At 63.2% G+C, this 22790-nt stretch overlaps 2 protein-coding genes across 3 annotated transcripts; one reads left to right on the forward strand and one right to left on the reverse strand.

Annotated features, from left to right (window-relative positions):
* Positions 1-1078: 1078 nt before the first annotated feature.
* On the reverse strand, positions 1079-5091 carry SNX33 (sorting nexin 33). Its single transcript, XM_082769066.1, has 2 exons — positions 3520-5091; positions 1079-1948 (listed from the first exon to the last, which is right to left on the reverse strand). Exons 1-2 carry the CDS (start codon positions 4955-4957, stop codon positions 1695-1697), a joined length of 1692 nt encoding a protein of 563 aa, XP_082625192.1. The 5' UTR covers positions 4958-5091; the 3' UTR covers positions 1079-1694.
* A 96-nt stretch (positions 5092-5187) lies between these two features.
* PTPN9 (protein tyrosine phosphatase non-receptor type 9) lies at positions 5188-22762 on the forward strand (the record flags this gene model as incomplete). 2 transcript variants are annotated; one of them, XM_082769065.1, is made up of 19 exons in its annotated part: positions 5188-6160; positions 6345-6492; positions 7169-7273; positions 7542-7638; positions 8212-8309; positions 8573-8650; positions 9916-9996; positions 18035-18178; positions 18507-18596; positions 18680-18804; positions 19457-19562; positions 19999-20109; positions 20684-21012; positions 21176-21269; positions 21452-21521; positions 21661-21739; positions 22033-22183; positions 22270-22477; positions 22560-22762. In XM_082769065.1, exons 1-19 carry the CDS (start codon positions 6021-6023, stop codon positions 22760-22762), a joined length of 2457 nt encoding a protein of 818 aa, XP_082625191.1. In that variant the 5' UTR covers positions 5188-6020. The 2 variants fall into 2 exon arrangements, with proteins under 2 accessions (XP_082625191.1, XP_082625190.1); XM_082769064.1 differs by lacking the exons at positions 5188-6160; positions 6345-6492; positions 7169-7273; ... (2 more) ...; positions 8573-8650; positions 9916-9996 and adding an exon at positions 16420-16626.
* Positions 22763-22790: the final 28 nt, after the last annotated feature.

Genomic DNA, 22790 nt, shown 5'->3' on the forward strand with positions numbered 1-22790 from the left:
CATCCCCGACAACACCTCGGGCTGGCTGCAGGAGAGCGCCGAGCGCTGGCACCGGCTCTTGCTCCCCGCCCGGAGGAGCGCCCTGGGCTGCTGGTGCCGCGCCGGGGTCACATCCCCAAGTATTTGAGGAACGCGGTGGTGACGAGGAGCACGCCGCGTGCTGCCCGGTCTTGCTCCCTGCACGCTGCCAAAACCCATCCTTGCCGACCGGCCGGGCTTGTTCCGCATCCGCCGCCGTGCCCGCGGGCACCGGGGCATCGCCGCCCGCCCGCACCGCGCCCTGCGAGGCTGAGCGGGGCAGGATGCAGGCGGGCTGTCCCCACGGCTGCTGCCTGCCCCACATCCGACCTCCTGGAGGCTGCGGTGTCCCCGAGCTTGAGTTGCCTCTCAGTCCCCTGGCTGCCTCGTGGGGATGGCAGGGGACAGGTCTGGGGCCACGCTGGCCTCCCCGGAGGGGACTGGGACCAGGGATGGGGATGGGGTGGGGACAGAGCCAAGGTAGGATGGGGACTGGGGGTAATAGGGTAAGGTGGAGGCAGGGAAGGATGGGGATGGAGTAGGGTGGGGATGGGGCCAAAGCAGGATGGGAATGGGGACAGATAGAACCAGGGAAGGCTGGGGAGAAGGTGGGATGGGGATGGGAACGGGACAGGACAGGATGGAGATGGGATTACCCAGGGTGGGATGGGGACGGGACAAACTGGGGCAGCGCCAGGCGGGGATGCAGGAGGCAGCACGTCTGCACCACAGCGTGCCCGTCCCCATGGGCTGGGACGGGGGGGCTCCCACTGCCCCCCCAGTGCCGCTGTTCTCCCCGCGCTGCCCCGCCGGCCCGCGCGCTGGGGCTAATTTTAACCCTGGAGCGGGGCCAGGCCGGCCCCGACTTCCCTCGGCGTGATTTATCCCAGCCACTTCCCCTCCTCCTGCCAGCCCCGCGCCGGGGGACGCGCGGGAGGGATGCTCAGCGCCGTGCCCCCTCCATGGAGCCCCTCCTGGAGCGGCTCCGCTTCCCCCAAAACCTCCCAGGGATCGGGGGAAGGTTTCTACCGACGGTTTTATTGAAAACGCTGTGGGCTGGTTTGTTTTTTTTTTTTTTGGTGTTTTTTTTTTTATATATATATATCCCTTTTTCTAGTCAACAGCAGTGCTTGAGAAAAGAGATTTCCGTTCGCTTCTGTGTCTATTTAAAAATTGGTAAAAATGCTGCAGAAACGGCTGCGAAAAATGGAAAATATTGAAAATATCTCATGACCCCAAAACAAAACAAAAATTTCTCTTCCAAATAAAGACCTTTCCCCTCTGAAAAACTCTCAGTGTGCAAAATGTCGACCGCTTTGATTTCTCCTCCCAGCGAGCCGGGATGCGCCCACCTCTCTCCTCCGGGAGGACGGGTTTAGTGTTTTTTGTTTGTTTTTTTTTTTTTTGGAAAAGCTAAAAACGGGTGGGCAGAGCTACCAGCACCGCCACGTCGCTGTCCGTGTGTCTCGTGGGAAACACCCGCGTCCCCCCTGGACCCGCTGCGCGGTGGCACGGCACCGCAGCCCGCCTGGGGGAAGACCCCGAAGGTATTTGGTCACTAGCGTCATGAGTTCCCACTCGTCCTCAGCCCCCCTGAACAGAGAAGCTCTGCAAGGCCGCGGAGAGAAAACTGCGTGGTTTCGGAGGGGCAGCAAGCAGGCACGTCGGGGGGGGCGTTAGAGGTTGTCGTACATGCGCAGCGTCTTCTCCAGCTGCTGGCTGACGCGCTGGTAGAAGATGATCTGCTGCTTCAGGTAGGACTGCATCATCCTCTTGAAGTCGGCCACGCGCCGCTCGTGGAAGTGGTTCATCTCGGCCTGCAGGGCGAAGCCCACCACGCGGCAGCGCTTGCGGATCCCGTCCGCCTCCTCCTGGTCCATGCGGCCCTCGTCGCTCATCCGCTGGCTCTCCTTCACCTTCGCGAAGGCGCCTGGCGAGGCAGGGCAGAGTGAGAGCTGGCGGGGACCCCGAAATCCCCTAAAGGGATCGGGGATGCCTTTGGGGTCCCCCGGCCCCTCCGGCCCCAGCTCCCGAGAGCCCTGAGCTGCTTCCCACCAGGAGCAGCTCTCCTCAGGGTGAGCGGCGTGCTCGGGTGGTTCACCAGCGCACCCAACCCTTGCACGGGTGCCGCTGCCAGCTGATAACAGCCCAGCCTCGGAGCTGGCAGCTGGGGCGAGCTCCCGAAAGAAACTTTGCTACAAAGTGCAGTTTGGGCTGATAGCGGCATGGGGCAGCCCTGGTGGGAGCTGGAGAGCCGGGCAGGACATTGCTGACTGCAGCATCCCGGGGACGGAGAGTGCCGGAGCCACAGCTGATGCTCCGACACCAGATTTCCCCCTCCTTCCTTTTATTTTTATAGCTCGGTTTCGAAAGAATCCCGCCTGGCTCTGGCCCTGCATTCCTCCCCCTCCTTAGCACAGAGGCTGTTTGCCTGCAAACAGGATCTGGCCTCCAGCGGACGCTGGGAATTCGTTCCCTCTCCCTGCCGGCAGCGGGGACCCGGGGTCGGGGAGCTGCCACTGCCCCCAGAGGAGGAGGAGGAGGAGGAGGAGGAGGAGCCCGGAGGAAGCAAAGGTTGGAGGCCAAATCCTGCCTTCCGCTCTGCCCACGCGGCCTCGCTTCCGGACGGGATCCAGCCCGCGCTGGTAAACAAAGTGAGGAGAGGAGCGCAGGGAAGCGGCCAGGGCTGCTCCTCCGGCCGGCCCCCGGGGACACGGAGCCACGCGGGGGCTCCGGGGAAAAGCCCCCGGCCCCAAAGCCACCGGCCAGTGCGGATGTCCCCTCCCTGCCGTGTCCTGGGAGGGGTGCGTGGACTTCGGCCCCGCTCCCACACCCAGCCCGGCTGTGCGTCACACCCGGACAGGGCACGGGGACACCGCCGGCAGGGATTTATCCCCTGCCCTCCACAGCCGCCCCGCATGGGGTGCTGAGCAGCCTGGGCAGCCAGGTGCTGGGCCCAGCCGTCCTCTTCTCTGATGTGCAGGGGTGTACTCGCAAAGATTTTGACCCTGGTTGTCCCCAGGAGGTCCAAAAACTGAGCCTGGAGCCAGCAGCACCTCCAGGGGTTGGGAAGTGCTGCCACGTGTGATGGTCCCAATGCCCAGCCTCATCATCATCCCCATCCTAATTGTCATTGTCATTCCCATCCTCAACGTCATCCCCATCCTCAACGTCATCCCCATCCTCCTTGTCATCCTTATCTTCATCATCATGCTTATCTTCAGTGTCATCCCCATCCTCATCCTCGTCCCCATCTTAATCATCATCCCCATCCTCATCGCCAACCCCATCCTCATCCTCATCCCCATCCTCATCGCCAACCCCAGCCCCATTCCCGTCTCCATCCCCATGCATCCTCATCCCCATCTTCATCCCAAACCCCATTCCCGTCCCCGCACAGCACAGGGCTGCACCCCAGGTCCCACTCCACGCATGGGGCCATCATGCAAGACATCCCCAGCCCTAAGGGAGAAGAAGCCACCCCCGGGAGAGCCCCCGTACCTTTCTGGAGGTGGATGATGTCCGGGAAGTTGGAGAGGAGCCCCTGGTACAAAGAGAGAGTGTCCAGCATGAGGAACAGGTCGTTCTTGGGCTGCTCGGCGAACATCTCCCCCACGGTCTCGTACGTCTTGCCCGTGTGGGAGATGGCGTTGTTGAGGGCGTCGGAGCTGTAGGGGGGGTCCATGTGGAAGGAGTGGCTGATGGCCTGGAAGGCGTTGCCCAACTTCTGGAACTCCTTCCTGAAGCCCCCCACGTGCTTGCGCACCAGCTCCGAGGCCACGTTGGTGAGCTGCAGGACGCTGTCGTCCATCTTCTTGCTGAAGGCCTTGAAGGCGTCCACCCGGTCCTCCACGTCCTGCAGGTCCTGGTGCTCGGTGGGGATCTGGATGGTGAGCAGGAAGCTGGCGCCCACCATCTCGTCCTTCTCCGCCCGCCGCTTGCCCAGCTTCCACTGCTTCTCGTCGCGGCAGCAGAGGAAGTGCTGGAAGCCCTCGTACTGCGAGAGGACGGGGTGGCTGGTCATATGGTCCATCCAGAGGATCAGGCGCCGCTTGCGCTTCTCGATGAAGTCCTCCTCGAAGCGCCCGGTGGCCTGCTTCTCGGGCAGGTGGGGCACGGAGATGACGGTGAACTTGTGCAGCAGGCGGTTGTAGAGCCAGTCGAAGTGCTTGTAGCGCCGGTAGACGGGCGAGTTGATGTTGCTGGGGGTCAGCTTGTAGGAGATGTAGCTCTTGATGCCCTTGAACTTGGTCTGCTTGGTGGGGTCCTCCACCGAGCAGATGAAGGGGTGGGGGTTGGCCCTCCACTGGGGGCCCCGCGCCCCCATCTCGATGCTGTACGCCTCGGCGATCTTGGACATCAGGGGCACGTCGCCCAGGATGAAGGCTTCCACCCCCGAGCGGACGAAGCAGGAGAAGCGGTTGAGGTTCCTGCCCACCACGCTGCCCCTCTTGGAGGAGCTCAAGCTGTCCTGCCTCTCCAGCGACGGCTTGGCCCGGTAGCCGGCGGGCTGGTGGCCGTAGTAGGGCGGCGCCGGGGGCTGCAGCCCGGCCGAGGGGTGCCCGTTGGCACCCGGGGGGCCGCGGGGCTCCTCCACCACCGTGCAGGCGTCGTCCCAGTCATCCCAGTCATCATCGTCGTCATCCTCGAAGCTGCCCTGGTAGGAGACGCTCGGCGGCGAGGCGTAGAAGGCCGAGCCGTGCCCGGGGGAGCCGGTGGGGCTGCCGGGGCTCTCGGTGTAGCCGGAGCCCGCTCGGGAGCGGAGGATTTCCACGTAGGAGGCCGGGAAGAGGCCGGTCTCGCCGCGGCTGTTGGTGCCCTGCAGCCAGCCGTCCAGAGAGTCCTCGCTGAAGATGACGAGCTCCTCGTTCTCCTGGATGCTGATCTCCTCCCTGTTCTCGCTCTGGAAGTTGTAGAGCGCTCGGGCGCGCAGCGCCATGGCCGGGGCCGGGAGGTTGGAGGGGGGGGGAAGGCGGCGGAGGACGGCCTCAAGCGGAGTCCCCGAAGAGCCGAGGCCGGTTTTGGGGGAAAAGGTGGCGGAAAGCGAGCGGGAGCCGCTTCAGGGCTCGACGCCCCGCTGGAGGCACGGCGCCCCGCTGCTGGCCACCAGCCCCCGGGGGGGCGGCCGCCGGGCTTAGCATCCACCGGGGGGGCTCAGCACCACTCGGCACGGCTCGGCACGGCTTGGGACCACTCGGCACGGCTCGGCACGGCTCAGCACCACTCGGCACAGCTCGGCACCACTTGGCACAGCTCGGCACGGCTCGGCACGGCTCAGCACAGCTCGGCACGGCTCGGCACCGCTCAGCACCGCTCAGCACCACTCAGCCCCTCTCCCCCCCTACTCCCCCCCCAGCTGCCTCCCCCTCCGCAGGCAGCCCGGGGGGGCTTTCCGCCAGCCTTTTTTGGGGTTGTTTCGCCTTGTTTTGCTCAGTTTGGTTGTTTTTTTCCTTTCCCTTGGTTTGTTTTTTTTTGGTTTTCTTGTTGTTTTTTTTTTTTTTTGCTTGCCCCCCCCTCTTTTCCCAGCCGCCCCCCCCCTCCCACCCCACCCCCGGCTCTCTCCGTTCCCGCAAACCTGCAGCGGGACGGAGCGGGCGGCGGGTCCCGGTGCGGGTGCGGGGTCCCGGTGCGGGTCCCGGTGCCGGTGCCGCTCCCCGGTGCCGGTGCCGGGCTGGCCCCGCCGCCCCCCCCCGGTGACGCACGGCCCCGCCGGGCTCCCCGCGCCGCCCTCCGCCGCCCTCTGCAGGCAGCACCCGCCCCGGGGGGGGGGCACCGGGCCGGCCTCCCCCCTCCCTCCCCGCACCGTCCCCATCCCGGTTCCCCCCCCCCCCTCCGCCGCACGGGACCCCCAAATCCGCCCCCCCCCCCCCTTCCAGCGCTCCCCTCCCCTCCGGGGGAGCGGCGGGGGTGGGGTCCTCCGAGCGGGCAGGGGGCGCTGTGACGGGGGCGGCGACGCTCTAGGCGCGGCGTCTCGGTGGGCGGAAGTGCGCGCGGGCGTTGCTATGGAGGAGCTGAGCGCGGCCCTGCAGGCCTTGGCCGAGCCCGCGGGGCCGCACCCGAGGCTCGGCGCCTACAAGGGCCGCTCCGGGGGGGGGCTGGGGCAGGCCGAGCGCCGGCAGCGCCTCCTCCGCCTCCAGAGAGAGTGAGAGCCGATGAGGGGGGCGCGGGGGGAGCGAGGGAGGCCGCAGGGACAGAGGCCTGCAGGCTGCGGGGCCCGGCTGGGGGGGAGGCCTGAGGGGGGGAGGGGGATGGGGGAGGCCTGAGGGGGGTGGGGGAGGGGTGTCTGTGTCGCCCTGTGCCTTTATTCCTTCTCCTTCCCCCTCCAGGAGGCGGCTGGACTACGTGAACCATGCCAGGAGGCTGGCAGAGAACGACTGGGTTGGGGTGGAGAGCGACGAGGAGGAGGATGAAGGGGAGGAGGATGAGGAGGAGATGGAGGTGGAGAGGAAGCTGCCCAAGCGCTACGCCAACCAGGTGTGCTGCCGCCTCAGGCGGGCTCTGGGTGCACAGTGGCTCAGCCTTCCTGCTGCTTACACGGGCAGAGGGCAGGCTGAGCTGGGCTGCGTGTGGGCTCTGGGGGGTTTTAGCCCTGCTAAAGGCGTTTATGCACCACTGCGCAGCGCTCCGTTAAAGATTTCTGCTTCTCATCACCCTTAAGGCACCAGGAAGGAGGGGAAACCTTGGCAGAGGGGGCTCCTCAGCCTCAGTGCCACGTTTTCTCTAAAAGGCACGCAGGTTTTGTGCTGGTGCCACCAAACATGCTGAGGGGCCTGGAGAGAACTCAGCTGTTCTCTTTATCTCTAATGTTATGCATCCCTGAGGTCCATCACCTGTTTAAAACTAAATGAATGAAACGAAGGGCTGAAGTGAGGCTGGCACAGGGACCGGGATGCCCAGGTGACGGCTGCGAGCCCCGCACTGTGCTCGGAAGCTTAGTCAGGAGAAAGACTTAGGGGAAGAGCCTGCTGCACAGGTTAGTCAGAGGGAGCTGGGTGCTGTAATTTGGCCCGGTGAGCAACACAAGTTGTTCATGAAGCACCTGGAGGAGCTGTAGAACAGAGCCAAAACCTTCCTGCTTTGTCCTTGAGCCGTGTGTTTCCCATGGCTGCAGGGACATTGTTACTAGCTGCTTTTCTGTGTTTCCCCGCAGCTGATGCTGTCCGAGTGGCTGATCGACGTCCCCGTGGACCTGGAGCAGGAGTGGCTTGCCGTGGTGTGTCCCGTCGGGAAGCGGGCGCTAGTCGTGGCCTCCCGGGTACGTAACAGAGTGAGGGGTGTCCTGTCCTGCACCCTTCCTGTGCCAGCCAGCCTAAGGCTTCCTCATGTGTCGAGCTCCCCAGGGCATGAACCCCCTGAGAACTGCAAACATTTGGGCTCTGGGATCCGTGCTGAGCACCCAGCACCTCTCCTTGGGCAGGCGGGCTGGGGGCGAGCTGTGTTCCAGCGCCCCGGGGGTGTTCCCGCTGCGGCAGGAGGGTGCTGAGCCCGGCTCTGACGTTGTTCTGCCTCCCTTTTCCTCTCAGGGCTCCACAGCAGCTTACACCAAGAGCGGCTTCTGTGTCAGCAGGTTCCCCTCGCTGCTCCCAGGGGGAAACCGGCACAATTCAATGAGTGAGAAAGGTAACGAGTGATCTGAGGAGGGTTTTGGGGCAGGCAGAGGACAGCCTCCGTCTTCTCCGTGCGTGTGCACGTACCCACAGGCGTGGTGGCTCAGTGCTGCTCCCCGGGGCCCCCAGGTTGCTCCCGTTTCTGGTGCCAGGGGTTAGTCAGCTTCAGGCTGTCCGTGTTTCTCTGGAGATGCCTAGATGTGGACGATCTCCGATGCCTTTATGCTAAATAAGACCATTTCTTCTAATTAGCTGCCTGGTTAATTGCTTAAACCTCTCTTTACGTTGAGCAGCAGAGCTGCTTACAGCCTGCTCTCGTTAATACCTTTTACCATGGCTTGGCTTGCACTGGGGTGGGGATAGAGATGGATAAAGCGCCTTTGCCTGCCAGATGCTTTTGCTTGCTGTGCCTCTGCGTGGTACCTTTGTAGATCCTTTGAGCTAAAAGCTTTTTGTGGCCACGTGTACAAGGAGGGCTTCCTGCTGCACCTCCGGGTCTGCGCCGGGGCTCAGTGCAGGAGGGATTTGATCTGGCGCTTGCTGGGGGGCTTGGGCAGCGCCCGGACCTCCTGGTGTCTGTGCGCAGTGTACTGCATCTTGGACTGCATCTACAGCGAGGCGCAGCAGACGTACTACATCCTCGACGTGATGTGCTGGAGGGGACACCCTGTGTACGACTGCCAGGTACTGAATTTCTCCCTTTTGCTCCCAATTCCCCAAGCTGGATTTCAGCCGGAGCTCAGCATGCGGCGTGGGGAGTGCTGGAGCGAACCAGCAGCACCTCTACAGCTCGCGGGCTGGCGGCTGCTGGTATAACGGGGCAAATTTTGGGGGTGTTTTGAGGGAAGTATGCAAGGGGAGGGTGCTCGTTGTAAATCTGCGAGAGCTGCGGCCCTGCAGGTGCGGATGTGTGGCGGATAGTAATTAAGGGCTGTCTCTTTTCTCAGACTGACTTCAGATTCTTCTGGCTCTTCTCAAAGATCCAAGAGGAGGAAGGGCTGGGAGAGAAAAGCAGGATTAATCCAGTAAGTTCTTTTGTACTGGCAGGAGGAGGAGGCTGGGGGGTAAGCTCTCCTGTTCAGCAGGCTTCAGCACTTTTGTTTGCAGGCAAAAGCTTTTTTTTTTTTTTCCCCTTCCAGATCAGGCTTCAAAGCGTACTTGTGACGGAATGGGCTGACATGTTCAGGATGTAAATAGAGCCGTGGAGCGTTGTAAATGAATGTGGGTTTTTCTTTCCAGCCAAAGTGCCGAGGGAGATCAGGCTGCAGGATATCGGCTAACGTCCATGCCTCTTTCAGCTTTTGCTTGCAGTGGAATGGAAAACCAGTGTGGTTTCTAGAGGGACGGTGTCGGTCTGCAGCCTGCCTACAAAGGGAATTATTCTTTGGTAGTCCAGGCTTACGAGGCAGGGATAAAGGATCACAAAGCTTTAGCAGGAGCTCAAGCCAGTCGCTGAAGTTGTAGGGGTGGGCGTTGCGTTGCCACCTGGAGTCCCTGAAGACTTGTATGTGTGTGTGTAGGGGCCAGCCCTGGCACCCGCGGTGGCATGGAAAGTGATTTTTGGGGACAGACGCGAGGGGATTTGGCAGCCTGGCTGGCAGAGCCGAGCAAGGCAGCCTCTGGGTGGAGCAGATCTTTCATTAATGGGGAGAAATGCTCCTGTGCCAGCTCAGAGGTATCCGTGTTCGGAGAACATCCTGTTCTGACTCCAACAAGAATATCCAGAAGACAGCTCCCTGACGAGGGGGGGGGGTCGTTTCAGCTTCCATTTCCTGGGTGGAAAGGTTTGCTTGGCTGAGCCAGCAGCCGGGCGCAGACATCTGTCTGCTTTGCATCCTGCCCAGAGGTCATCACTTTCTATTTTGGTTAAGAGAGCATCTCAGGGTCAGCTCCCCTGAAAAGCCCTTCCTGCAGCCTCGGATGCTCGGGGAAAGGTAGCAGGGGAACGCAGGAGCCGCGTGCTGGGCCTCTGCCATCTACACTCCCAACAAAATGCCTGGGGCGGGGGTGTTTGGAGCAGGGATGATCGATGCAAAATACCTGAAATAGATCGTTCTGGGCACACCGGGGGTCGTGATGATCCCGGGTTGTCTCTCAGAGGTTGCTTGCTGTTACTGGAGCGAGGACTGAGACCTGTCTGGTTCCTTCATCCTGTCGTTCCTGTTAGGTCTTGAACCAAGGGAAATGCTTCCTCCTCAGGCACCTCCACGCCAGCGCTTGGTTCACTGAATTGTTCTATCTTAGGCTGTGCGGTTTTCTCTCCTCTAACCCTCTTCTTTTACCATTTCAGTACAAATTTGTGGGCCTGCAGAATTATCCCTGCACCCCGGAGAGCCTGTGCACGGTGCTGGCCACGGACTACCCATTCGAGGTGAGAACACGCAGGGGGACAGCCTGGCTGTGTGCCTGCCAGAGCGCACCCCGTCCTCCTGGTAGCTCTCCCCAGGCCTGCGGGAAGCCTGCTGAGCTGCCGTGCTGCTCAGGGAAGTGTCTGGGGAAGGCTTTGTGTGCAGGTGGCTGTCACCAAGCACAGGCTGCGTCCAGCCAGGCTGGTTAGGGAGGGTTAAAGCGCAGTGTTCCCTGCGTTTGGACCGTCCTTACCCTCCCTGGGAAAAGCTGAGTTGATGGAGATTGCCTCCAGAAGTAGCATAACTCACATTCACGTGGAATTATGACAGAGCTGAACTTCTCAGGGCCAGAGCTGGCTCCGTGTACTGCTCCAGGTGGGCCCTGAGGATCTGTGCAGCGTGCCGGGCTGTGTGCTGGCAGCTCTCAGGAGGTCTGTGAGGCAGGCAGGCTGGTGTCATTCTCTGAAATCTGCTGCAGACTCTGTGTTTCCTCCCTTGAGCTGCTCCCATCTGCCTGTGTGCAGGACACCCAGCTGTGCTGCCTCTCGTGGGGAGGAAAGGGGTGGGTTTGAGCTCATGGCAGCTTCTGAGGGCACCTGAGTCCTTCTGGGATGTGGCCCCAGGGGTCTGTGCTGCTGCTGCCACCGGATCTGGCAGAGGGAATAGCGTGAGATCTGCTGCTCGCTTCTGTCCAGAGCCAGCAGCTTCCTGCCTTTGGCTCCTGCTGTTCCTGGCTGGCTCTCAGAGGTGCTCATTCCCTTGTAAGAGCAGCTGGCAGTGCTGCTCAGCCCCTCTGCTGCCCTGTGAGGAAGGGCAGGGCAGGCACTGGCATGCTGAGCAGCTCAACTGCGTGGTGGTGAGTCGCAGGCCCCAGCATAATGTCTTAGAAGCTTTTGGTGGCTGACCTGGCACCAAAGCAGAGAAGGATGGGGGATGCAGGGGCCGTGACAAACACCTGGGAGCCAGGAGCTCTTCCAGTTGCTGCAGCAGTTCCTGCAGAGCGCTCAGCCTTACTCCTAGCTCAGGAGCAGCCTCCACAGGGGTCACTTGTCCTACGAAGCCAAAAGCCACACTGGGACTGCGTCTCTTGTGCTTGCACGGCCCAAGTTAGCGATTAACAAGTGCAGGTTTAAACTTCTTGGGGGAATGCTTGTTGGGCTGTGAGGGCTGACTTTGCCTTCTGCTCGTTAAGGCCAGGACGGTCGCCAAAGGAAGTCAGAAACTGCTCTGAACACAGGTAGGGGAGTGGGAACTGAAGAAAACCTGCAGGAAAAACTTTTCAACGTGCTCAACTGACTGCCTCAGCAGCAGCAGGCATCCCCTTTCTCCTGCTGTCTTTGCAGAAGGCACAAATGCAGCCTCGCTGTAGACTGGGCAGTGTAATAGATATCTCCTTGCGCCTGGGCCCAGCATCCTGTGATGAATCACGCTAAATAGGTTTGTGAAAGCAGGGGAGGCTTTTCTCTGCCTATTGGGCATGGCGTGGCCGTAGTTATTCAGCCTATTAGCAGGCTATTATGGGTGCGGTGGCGACAGACTTGGTCTGTGCTTTCAAATTCGGGTCCTCAGAGTTAATCTGTAACCTCGGAGTTAGGACCTGGCTCCTAGTTTGCTATTTTCAGAGCAGGAGTTCGCTTATTATTTTTTTTTCCATTGAATTTGGTGGACTTTGGATCAGTCAGCTGGCACTGAGTTTTGAGTGTTTTTTGGAGGGGATTTCAGGAGCTACCCACGGATCTGAGTAAAACAGCACGCGAGTTTCTAGGAAGGCAGGGGGAGCCAAAGTCTCTCAGAAAACCCGATGTGGAGGAGGAGGCATGCTACCGAGCACCTAACATCTGGAAAGCATGGCTTGGGAATGTGAAATCCTTCCCAGCCAGTTTCTCAAAAGGTTCGGTCGTATGGAGCCACTCTCAGCCCTTATCTTGATGTGGCTGGTGTCGGAGTAGTGACTCAGGATAAAGGGCACAGCCAACAAATTAAATAAACCGAAAGGAAGATGGGAGTTACAGTAACTTAGCAGAAATCACGGGGAGGAGGAATGTGACCTAACCCTCTACCAGGCTCCGAATTCCTCCGTCTGGGGAAGCTGTGTGGAGCGGTCTGGAAGGCAGAAGCGTTTCCAGGCGCTGATGTCGCTAAAAGATTCCTGTGGGTGCTGGAGAATCCCCGCAGCTCGCAGAGGGCCGTGCATCCTCCCGGGAGAGCGCGGTGGTGTGGTGCTGCATGACCTGGCTCCTCTCCGTGCATCTTCCCAGGAAGCAGGGAGAGGGGGGGAGAGAAGCTCTGCACTCAGATATCCGGGGGCTTACACAAGCTGTTTACTGTTCTGCTTTCGTGCGTTCCTAGCACGGGAATCCCCCCTTTTCTGGGATCATTTTGCAAGCTCTTAACAGTGACCAAAAATTACAGCCTTAGTGACGTGGGGAGCAACACCCGCTCTGCTGGAAGCCGGTGCCTGGGCGCAGAGGTGGACACGTGCCTGCACTTTGCCTGGCCAGGCTCACAGGCACCAAACTCACCTCGATCTGCACGGTCCCTCCGTGCCTCGGCTCACTGCTGGTACAGGTGCCCCTTTTCTGGGGGCTGTGGGCTCCAGGAGGGGCCGGGGAGCACTTGGGGCTGCTGCAGCCCCATCCTGACAGAGCTGAACGTGGTGGGCTCTTTTCTTTGCCCGCTTGTGCCCACTCAGCCACTCGTACTCGTAGGGAAATGGCCTCTGAGAGCTCACGAGGCTGAGCTAAAAGCAGCAGCACCTCCCGAGCCAGCTGGTCTTGCAGCAGGATCGAACCTCGCCGAGTGTACCCCTGGGAAACCCGGGGAAAGCGGGGCTGAGGAGGCTTGGGTGTGGGGAAAACGCCAGCCACGAGGGTTTGGGTCTCAGCCTTTGGAGGCCTGAGTGCCCGTAGCTGTCATTGATCGCTGGAGGAGTTCTCTCTCGGGAAGCATTAAGAGTTTGTTTTGCATAAGCAAGCTGGAAGAGCTGTAGCAGTGCCACTAGGAAGCGGGGCTCCTTGGCGTCACGCGCTCCCGCTAATTACTCTCCCAATGTATTATTTAAAATAAGCCTCATCCAGTAAAATGGCCTTTTTGTGCGCTGCCTCCTTCGGAATCGGGGTGGCTTTTCTGTGGAGTGGGATCACGGCAACCAGGGGAAAAGCACTGCTCTATGCCACCGTCGGCCTCAAAACGTTTGCCTTTGATGCCTTAAAGCCTTCTGGCACGCGCTGGACCTGCGCTGATCTTCCAGGGCAGCAGCTCTGCGGGTTTCCCCTTTCCCTTCCGCTATTTATTGCGATAAAACGATCCAGCTGGTGGCTTTGGCCGGCGAGCGAGGAGCGGTGCCGCCGTCTGGCGCTCTGGTTGACCTGTAAAAGCCTCCAGCTCGGGCTTTTCACCCGCTCTCTCTCCTTCCTGCAGGTCGACGGCCTTCTCTTCTACCACAAGCAAACCCACTACACGCCCGGCAGCACGCCGCTGGTGGGCTGGCTCCGGCCCTACATGCTGCCCGAGATCCTGGGGCTGGCCGTGCCCCCCACGGCGCTCACGGCCAAGCCCGACTATGCTGGGCGTCAGCTCCAGCAGATCATCGAGAGCAAGAAGAGTAAAAAGCTGGCAGAGGGGCAGCCGAGCGCTGCCAGGGACGGGCACTACGAGTTGGAACATTTGTCTACCCCGCAGCCAGCGGGCTCTCCCGGGGGCCAGGAGGAAGCAGTGAGGATGGAGAATTAGGCTGCTGGGGGAGGAGGAAGGAAAAGGTTTCTAAAAGGTTTCTTGCTCCCTCAGGGGGCAGCGAAGGTAATCGTTATAGGATGGCTTCATGTAAAGGGCACGGCGGTGCCCTGAGAGCCACTTTTTGGCCTCGCAGAAGCGAGGGTTTCCATAGGATCGTCTGCTTCTCTGCTCGGGCAGTCACCTGCTGTGAAATAAAACCCGGCCCGAGCTGTGGGGCTCCCAGCTCAGCCCCTGCTTTTGTCCGAGGCTCTGGGATCCTGCTGCTGGGGCGGGGGTCCTGCTGGCAGCCGTGCCCGCGGGGCGCTGCAGCCTGCTGCCCCAGCTGTTTGCCCAGGCCTTCTCAATGAAAGTTTTGTGGTCAGCCTGCTTCTAGTAACGCAAATCTGCAGCGGGCCGGCCGTACAGCTGCAGGCAGGGCTTTCCACGCCCACGAGTTGCTGAGAAGCTCGCTCCCCTTGCATCACAGCTGGCCCTGCCTCTCAGCACGGCTCCGTGCTGCGTGAGCCCCAGCCTGGACGCCGGGCTTTTCTCGGCAGAGGGAGGAAGGAATGAGTTCGCTCTCAAAACCCATGGTGCCAAATAAAAAGGCTTCTCAGAAATGCGAATTCTTCAGCATCTCCCTGCTACCTCAGGGCCGAGACACGCTGTGCCTCCCAAAGGGGGATTACAAAGCTGGTTGCAAACCCACTGAATGGATTTTACTTCTGAAGGGCTTTAATTCTCAGCGCAGCGAGCTGCTCCAGCCCCTACCTGCCCAAGCCCACTCTCCTGCGTGTCCCTGGGGCTGGTTCACCGTCACCCTCGCTGTCCCCAGCTTGTTTTCGAAGGGGAGATGACAAAAGCCAGAGCAGGGCCACTCTAAATGTGGAGGGGGAGAGGAAAATGGGCAAAACCCATGGGATTGGGGTATCCTCGTGCGAATGCCTCCCTGCGGCCCCCGAGGAGGGCCCGTGCCCAGCAGGAGATAGCGCCAGCAGGGAGGCTGCACACAGATAGCGGGGGCACTCGCCTCCTGCCCTCACCCCCCCATTTTTCCCAGAAAATGCTCGTTTCTGTGCCAAGCACGTGGGCTGCTCGCGATCATCTGACTGTGCCGCCGCTATCGATTACAGCCACAGGAGCTGTCAGCGCGGCGGGGGGACGGGGCCACCCCCTGCTCCCCCTCCACGGGAGGAGAGGAAACAGCCCCCCAGCTCTGGGACCCCTTTTTTGTCGCTCAGACCTGTCCACGGCCCTTTTTGAGCAGCGGGTTGTGTTTTTAGCCTGCAAAGCGACTGCTGCAGGGGGACAGGACGAGCAGCTGGGCTGCCTGGTCCCCAAAGCGGTGCAGAGAGAGGCCCTGGGAGCGCCGGGAGGGCAGCGGGGTCTGGGCGCATCCAGCCCAGCTCTACCTCCCGAGCCGGGCACCTGGCTGCTCGGCCTGCGCATCCCTGGGGGAGGAAGGAGCTGGAAGAGCCGCAGCTCGGGTTTCAGGCTCCCTGCTGCCCTTCAGCCAGCTCTCAAGGTCCTCCAGCGAAGGGAAAGGGAGGGAGCCGGAGATGAACCGCGGCTGAGAGGGGCCGCTGCTTCCAGCCCTGATCGATGGCGGCGAGCTGGAAGGGAAGCAGCCGGCGCTTTCCGCCCGCTCCAGCTGATGCCGCATAGTTTCCCTTTTAAAAGCACGAGCTGGGCCGGAGGGATAAATATTTGCCTTGCGATTCCCGCTGGAAACAAACGCCTGTGTTTGGAGAGAGGGTGGCACACGGAAGCTTCCCGGTGCCAGCGCAGTTGGTCGCTGCGGCTCCTGCGTTTGCTGGGTGCGATCCCTGCCCATGGGCATCAGGCAGCATCGCTGCTCACCGAGCCAGGCTCCAAATTTTGGGTCGGGCCGAGTGAGCGGGGAGCTCCTGAGAGCTCCGTGGGCTCCGGCTGCGGGCCCGGCCGCTTCCCTCTGCCCTTTCTTCCATTTTCTGCGAGCGAGGTGCAGGCTCTCGGGCTGCGGGCAGGGCGCCAGCTCCGTGCTCCGCCGCCCAACAAAATGTCCCCCTGGCCCGGGCGGCGGGGCCGGGAGCCTCGGGGAGGCAGCGGGACCGGGAAGGTGCCCGGGGGGGGGGGCCGAGGAGGGAGGAGAGCGAAGGCAGGGCCGGGATCGCTGCCTGCGGGGCAGGCTCGGGGAGCCCCGGGGGCCGGGGATGCCGCTGCCGGGGAGCCCCGGGGAGGCTGCGGGGGGCGCGCCCGGGGGCCCCCCGGGCTGGCGGAGGGCACGGGGGGGGCCGCTCCCCGCGGGGCCGGGGCCGGGGCCGGGGCCGCTTCCTGCCGCCGCCCCCGCCGGGGCAGAGCGGGGCGGGGAGCGGAGCCCGGCCCAGCTTCCCCGGGGCCGAGCCAAACTTCCCGGGGCTTGGGAGGATTTCTTCGGGTCTGCTTTTTTTTTTTTTAACCTTTTTTTTTTTTTTTAAAAAAAATATCTCTATTTTTATATTTGTATTTATTTTCCACTCCTTCTTTTCCATCCCTTCCTTTTCACTCCTTTTTTCTTCACTCCTTCCTTTTCCCCCTTCCCCCTTTCCCTTCCCCCTTTCCTCTCCATTCCCATTCTTCCTCCCCGCTCCCTGCCTTCCCCCCCTCCTCCCCGTTCCTTTTTTTCCCCTTTTTTTTCCCCTTTTCTCCCCCACTTTTCCCCTTTTTTTTTTCCTCCCCCCCCCCCCATCCCCTCCCTCCCTCCCTCCCTCGGCCACCCCGGGGCGGAGCCTCCCCTGCCTCCCTCTCGGAGCGTGCGGCCTCGCCCGGAGGCCGGGAGGGGCCGGGGGGGTGCCCGCAGCCCCGCGGGCTCCCCGGGGATGGGCTCCGGCGGCCGCCCCGCCGCTTAGCCCGGCTCAGCCCGGCTCGGCCCGGCCCGGCCCGGCAGCATGGCCGCGGAGCTGAGCGCCGAGGAGGAGCAGGTAGGTCCCCCCCCACCCCCCCTTTTTCCCCTTTTCTCCCTTTTTTTTTTTTTTTTTTTTTTTTGGGGTCCCCCCCCCGGCCGCCGTGGGTTTCCGTCCGGCCCCGCATCCCTGCGCCCCCCCCGGACCCCCCCTCTCTATCCGCCCTATATGCTGCCCCCCTCCCCGTCCCCATCCATCCGGATGTCCCCCTGCCCCCCCCCTGCTGCGCGCCCCCAGACGCCCAGCTCCCTGCGCCCCAAATCTGCGCAGCCCCCCGGCCTCACAGCCCTCGTGCCCCCCCGGCTCTGTGCCTCCCATCCAGCCGGCCCCATGCCCCCCCCCATCCCCGCAACCCCCCAGCTGCATCCCACGTCCCCCAGGACCCCCAGCTGCCTCCCCCCGGCCCCACATCCCCCAGGACCCCCATCTCCACCCCCCCATCCCCTTACCTCCCTATCTGCATCCCCCCAGCCCCACGCCCCCAGGACCCCCATCTCCATCCCCCCATCCCTTTAACTCCCCATCTGCATCCCCCACACCCCCTAGGACCCCCAGCTGCATCCCCCCGGCCCCACATCCCCCAGGACCCCCATCTCCACCCCCCACCATCCCCATTCCCCCCTGACCCCATCTCCACCCCCCATCTCCCCCCCTCTCCATCCCCCATCCCGCATCCAGCCCCACACCCCCCCAATCCCCCCCCCCCACCCCAAAACCCTCCCCAAACCCTCCCCCCCTCCCCATTTCCCCCACCCCAAACCCCTTCCCGAGCCCAGCCCCGCCACCACCGGGGCGAGCCGGAGTGGGGTCGTGCCCCTGCTCCCCCCGGCCCCCCCGGTGCCCCCCACACTCCTCGGGCGCTTCCCACGCCCCGGGCCCCCCCGTGACGTCCCGGCTTCCTCCGCCGGCCCTGCGTCACGGCGGGAGGATGTCGCCGCTCTCCCCGTGCCGTTCTCCGTGGAGCCGCAGCGCCTCGCAGGCACCTTCCCGCTTTAAGGCCGAGCTCTGCTGCTTTTGGGGACGTTTTGGGGACCTTCCCCGTCCTCTGTGTCCCCTCTGGGTGTACTCAGGGGGTGAGGGGAGACGCCCCGGGGTGCTCGGGGCCGTGGTCGTGCCGCAGAGCAGCGTTTGGGGTTTTTTTCCATCGGACCGTTTCCTGCTTGGTTTTTCCCAAGGGGATGGGGAGCAGCAGCTCTCTGAGTGTGTCACGTTTTGGGGCGCAGCTGGTGCTGGCACATCATAAATCAGCCCCATGAATCCCAATCTCTCCTGCTCCCGGTGCTCTTTCAGCACAGCGATTTGGGGTTTTCTCTCGGGATGCTCCGGGCGTGGGGACCCGCTCGTGGCCACTTTCCCCCCGAGGGGCGCTCAGCGCCTCCCCGCTGGCCGGGCAGCCCCCCCTGCACGCCTCCCCTGTCTCTCGCAGGCCACCAAGCAGTTCCTGGAGGAGATCAACAAGTGGACGGGCCAGTACAATGTGTCCCCGCTCTCCTGGAACGTGGCCGTCAAGTTCCTCATGGCCCGCAAGTTCGACGTCCTGCGGGCCATCGAGCTCTTCCACTCCTACCGGGTACGTGCGGGTCCTGTGCCCCCTGCACCGCTGTTACCCACCTGGAAAACCCTTCCCAGCCCTGCAAAATCCCTAAGGGGATGTGTCTGGTGGTCCTGTGTCTCCTCCTGATGTTGTGGGGTGGTGGGAGGGTGGGCAGCCCCCGGAGTGTGCGCGCACGGGGGCCGCAGGACGTCTCCGTGGGGACCTTTCCCACCTGGTTTTTAGGGCGCTGCCCCTCCCCGCATCGGGGTTTCCCTTAAAGATGTGCCCGGCTGCTTCCCGCTTTACCTTCCCGGCCATCCCCTTGCTGATAAAAATAAAAATAAAAATGAAATCTCCCCCGCAGGAGACGCGGCTGAAGGAGGGCATCGTGAAGCTGAAGCCCCACGAGGAGCCGCTGCGCTCGGAGCTGCTCAGCGGCAAGTTCACCATCCTGGTGGGTGGGCGCTGCCTGGAGATCCCCCCCGGCCCCGAGCCGCCCACCGGCACCCCCCCGACCCCGCTTTCTCTCCCCGGCAGAGCGTGCGGGACCCCTCGGGGGCTTCCATCGCCCTCTTCACCGCCAAGCTGCACCACCCCAGCAGGAGCGTGCAGCACGTGGTGCTCCAGGCGCTCTTCTACCTGCTGGACAGAGCCGTGGAGAGGTGAGCAGGGGCTGGGCAAGGGGCAACAACACCGGGGGGGGCTCCGTTCCCTATGCACCAACCCTGTTTTTTTCTTTTTTTTCCTTTTTTTTTGGGGGGGGGACGGAGATGCTGCTGCTCAGCTGGTTTCCATCAGCTTCTCCGCCTCGTCTTTTATAGCAGCTTAATGCGGTTAAAGCGCCTCCTCTGGGTTATAAAATACCCCCGGGTTTGTGCTGACAGCCTGTTTCGAGGTGTTTAAAAGCTGTCCTGGCATGGCAAAGACCGGTGGGCTTCTCAGAGCCCGTGCTGTGTGTGTGTGTGTGAGCGCTGGGGATCTCCAGCCCTCGGAAAGCCCCAGCTCTGAGAGCCCCGCGCCGCTTCCCGAGGGAGCGCGATGCTGCAGCCGAGCTGGCTGCCTCCGGGCTTCCCGTCCCCATCTCGAGGAGACGAGGGCTGGCTGCGTGGAATTCCCTTTCTCCTCTTTTTTTAAGGCATCCCGGTGGAGGTGGGGAAGTGGGAGCGGGCGTAACGGGGGCTTTGGGCGGGCGGTGGCTGCGGGGGGCTCGCCCTGGAGCTGGTGGGCGGTGAGGGTGGCGTGGCTGATGCTGGCTGATGCTGGCTGATGCTGGCTGATGCTGGCTGATGCTGGTCTTTTTTCCCCCCTGCCCAGTTTTGAGACGCAGAGGAACGGGCTGGTGTTCATCTACGACATGGCCGGCTCGCAGTACACCAACTTCGAGCTGGACCTCAGCAAGAAGATCCTCAACCTGCTCAAGGTAGCGGCTCCGCGCGGGACGCCGGGCGCTTTCCGTGCCAATTTCCCCCCCCCACGCTGTCGCTGGCCCTGCCTGTGCCCCCCGGGGGGGATATTTGGGGTGCGGGCAGCCGGGGCTGGAGGGCAGGAGGGGATCAGCTGTCCCCACGCGCCGGATTCCTCCTGCAGCTGCTGGCAAGGCTTGCGCAGAAACAGATGCAAATTATTTTTTTAATCGCGCTGGCATTTCGTGCCTCCTCCCTTCCCCGGAATAAAAGAAAAAAAAAAAAAAAAGAGCCACCAGCAAGCAGCAGCGCCCAAACCCCTGCTGCAGAGGGCTGCGGGCTGCCTCGGGGACCCTCTGGTTGTCCCCTCAGTGGGGACACGCCGTGGGTGGGGGGCGTTTGGTGCCACGCCACGGAGCCGACCCCGTCCCGGTGCGTTTTTGCCGCCCGCAGGGAGCCTTCCCGGCGCGGCTGAAGAAGGTTTTCATCGTGGGAGCGCCCATGTGGTTCCGCGTGCCCTACTCCATCATCAGCCTGCTGCTCAAGGAGAAGCTGCGCGAGAGGGTGAGCGTGTCCCGGGGGGTCACAGCCCACCCCCTGCCTTCTTTAGGGGTCCCGTGCCCCGTCTGTGCCCGCTTTCCTCCTGTTTTTCCCCATGGAGGCTTCGCCCCGCGTGTTTCGAGGCTGTTCCCGAAGGGGATGGGGTTGTGTGGCCGCCGGCCCCGTCCTGCTGGGTGCGATTTGGGGACATCCAGGCTCCTGCAGCCCGCTGCTGCCTTCCGATCCCATTTTCTACCCCTGCTCCCCTCCCGAAATCACCTGCGGCTCCGGCCTCTGCAGCGATGCTGCCAGCAGCAGGTGGAGACAGAAATGCTGAAAGGGAGAGAAAATGTCTTCTGAGCCCGCGGGAGGGAAAGGGGAGCTGAAATTCCCTCTCCCAAAGCGTGCCCATACCCCGAAATCCCCCAAGCATCAGCGGCGCCGCCGATCCCAGCCCCGCGCCCTCATGGCTGGGCTCTGCCCCTTGCTTTTGGGAGGAGCTGGGCTCAAAGATGGGGAACGGGGGTGCGGGGAGAGCCCCGCTGGCTGCGTGGCCGGGCTGTGTGCGAGGCCGCGGCCATCCCTGCCCGTCCCGCAGGTGCAGATGGTGAAGATGTCGGAGCTGAAGGAGCACCTGCCCCGAGAGTGCCTGCCCGAGACCCTGGGGGGCTGCCTCAAGCTGGACCCCCTGAGCTGGAACTGCCGCTTCCTGCCGCAGCAGAACGGGCACCCCGACCCCCTGGACGAGCTCATCCTGGTGCCGCTGGTGGCCCCCAAGGACAACGGCTCCGTGCACGTCCCCGGCCCCCGCTCGGTCACCCTGCCCGAGCTGCTGGAGCACGTCGGCCGCAAGCAGAAGCGCGGCATCTACGAGGAGTACGAGGAGATCCGGCGCAGGAGCCCCGCCGGGACCTTCGCCTGCTCCTTGTGAGTGGGGACGGAGGGGTCGGGGTCCCCGGGGGGCCGCGGGGGCACGGCGGGGACGGGGCCGCGCTGGGGACGCCGCTTCCCGAGGCTGCGGCCAGGCGATGGCAGCAGAGCCCCGCTGCCATTCCCTCGCTGCCCTCTGGGCTCTTCCCCTGCCCCGCAGGGCGCCCTACAACCAGGAGAAGAACCGCTACGGGGACGTGCCCTGCCTGGACCAGACCCGCGTCAAGCTGGCCAAGCCCTACAGCCGCCCCGAGGTGAGCCAGCAGCGGGGTCCCGTCCCCATCCCCATCCCTGTCCCCTTCACTGCCTCCCCAAACACCCAGCGACCCCAACCCCATGCCCCTCTTCCCGTCCCCGTGCCCCCCTCACCCCAGCGGGTGTTTTTATGGGGTTGGAGAGGCTTCGTGCGCTCCACCCCGGGTGTTTCTCCCCGCAGCTCACCGACTACATCAACGCCAGCTTCATGGACGGCTACAAGCAGCGCAACACCTACATCGGGACGCAGGGTGAGGGGTGCCGCGGGGTTATTTGGGGTCTGGGCTTCTCCACGGGGGTCCATCTTCCTCTGGTGGGCGCCTGTGGCTGTCCCTGGGGGTGTGGGGTTACCCCAGCCCCCCGTCCTGATGCACGGGGCCGTCCCCACAGGGCCCCTGGAGAACACCTACGGGGACTTCTGGCGCATGGTGTGGGAGCAGAACGTCCTGGTCATCGTGATGACGACCCGGTGAGTGGCACGGCCCCGCTTTTCCTGGCACCACGAGCGGGTTTGGTGCGGGACCAGCTGCTGTCACAGCCGGGGGGCAGCGCTTTGCACCCCAGGTGGAGGGGACACCCCCGAAATGCCACTGCGCGGGGAAGAACCAGCAGCATCCCGGTGTGCCTGCCCTTCCCTGAGCAGCCCCGGGGCTGGATTTGGGGCCGTCCCCACCACGGAGCACCGGGCAGAGAGCTTTTGGCCCCCTGGGGTCCCCAGAACGGGGCCGGGGGGGGTCCCATTGTCACCTCTCCCCTCCCCAGGCTGGAGGAGGGCGGCAGGAGGAAGTGCGGCCAGTACTGGCCCCTGGAGAAGGACTCCCACATGTCCTTCGGGGCCCTGACCGTCACCAACCTGGGCGTGGAGAACCTCGGCCACTACAAGAAAACCATCCTGGAGATCCACAGCTCCGAGGTGCGTGCCCCCTGCCCCCCGACACCCCCCCACACCGCAGCATGGGGCCGGGCGCTAACCCCAAACCCCCCCCTGCTCACCCCCAGGGCAAGGAGCGGCGGCTGCTGTCCCACTTCCAGTACCTGAGCTGGCCGGATTACGGCGTCCCCTCCTCGGCCGCCACCCTCATCGACTTTTTGGGGGCGGTGAAGCAGCAGCAGCGGGTGGCTGTCAGCGCTTTGGGGCCGCGCTTCAAGGGGCACCCGGGGGGCCCCCCGCTCGTGGTGCACTGCAGTGCCGGCATCGGCCGGACGGGTAAGGGGGGGGGGGACGGAGGGCAGGGGCCACAGGGGGCACGGCGTGGTGGCCAGGGAGGTGATGTGGGTGCCGTCCCCAGGTACTTTCTGCGCGCTGGACATCTGCCTGTCCCAGCTGCAGGACGTGGGCACGCTGGACATCCAGCAGACGGTGCTGCGCATGCGGACGCAGCGAGCCTTCAGCATCCAGACGCCCGAGCAGTATTACTTCTGCTACACCGCCGTCCTGGAGCACGCCCGGCGCCGGGGGCTGCTGCCCGAAAAGGGCTCGCCGGGACGCTGAGACCCCCCCCCACCCCTAAATCCCCCCC

This window comes from Aythya marila, assembly GCF_965140915.1.
Source record: "Aythya marila genome assembly, chromosome: 11".
Lineage (NCBI taxonomy): Eukaryota > Metazoa > Chordata > Aves > Anseriformes > Anatidae > Aythya > Aythya marila.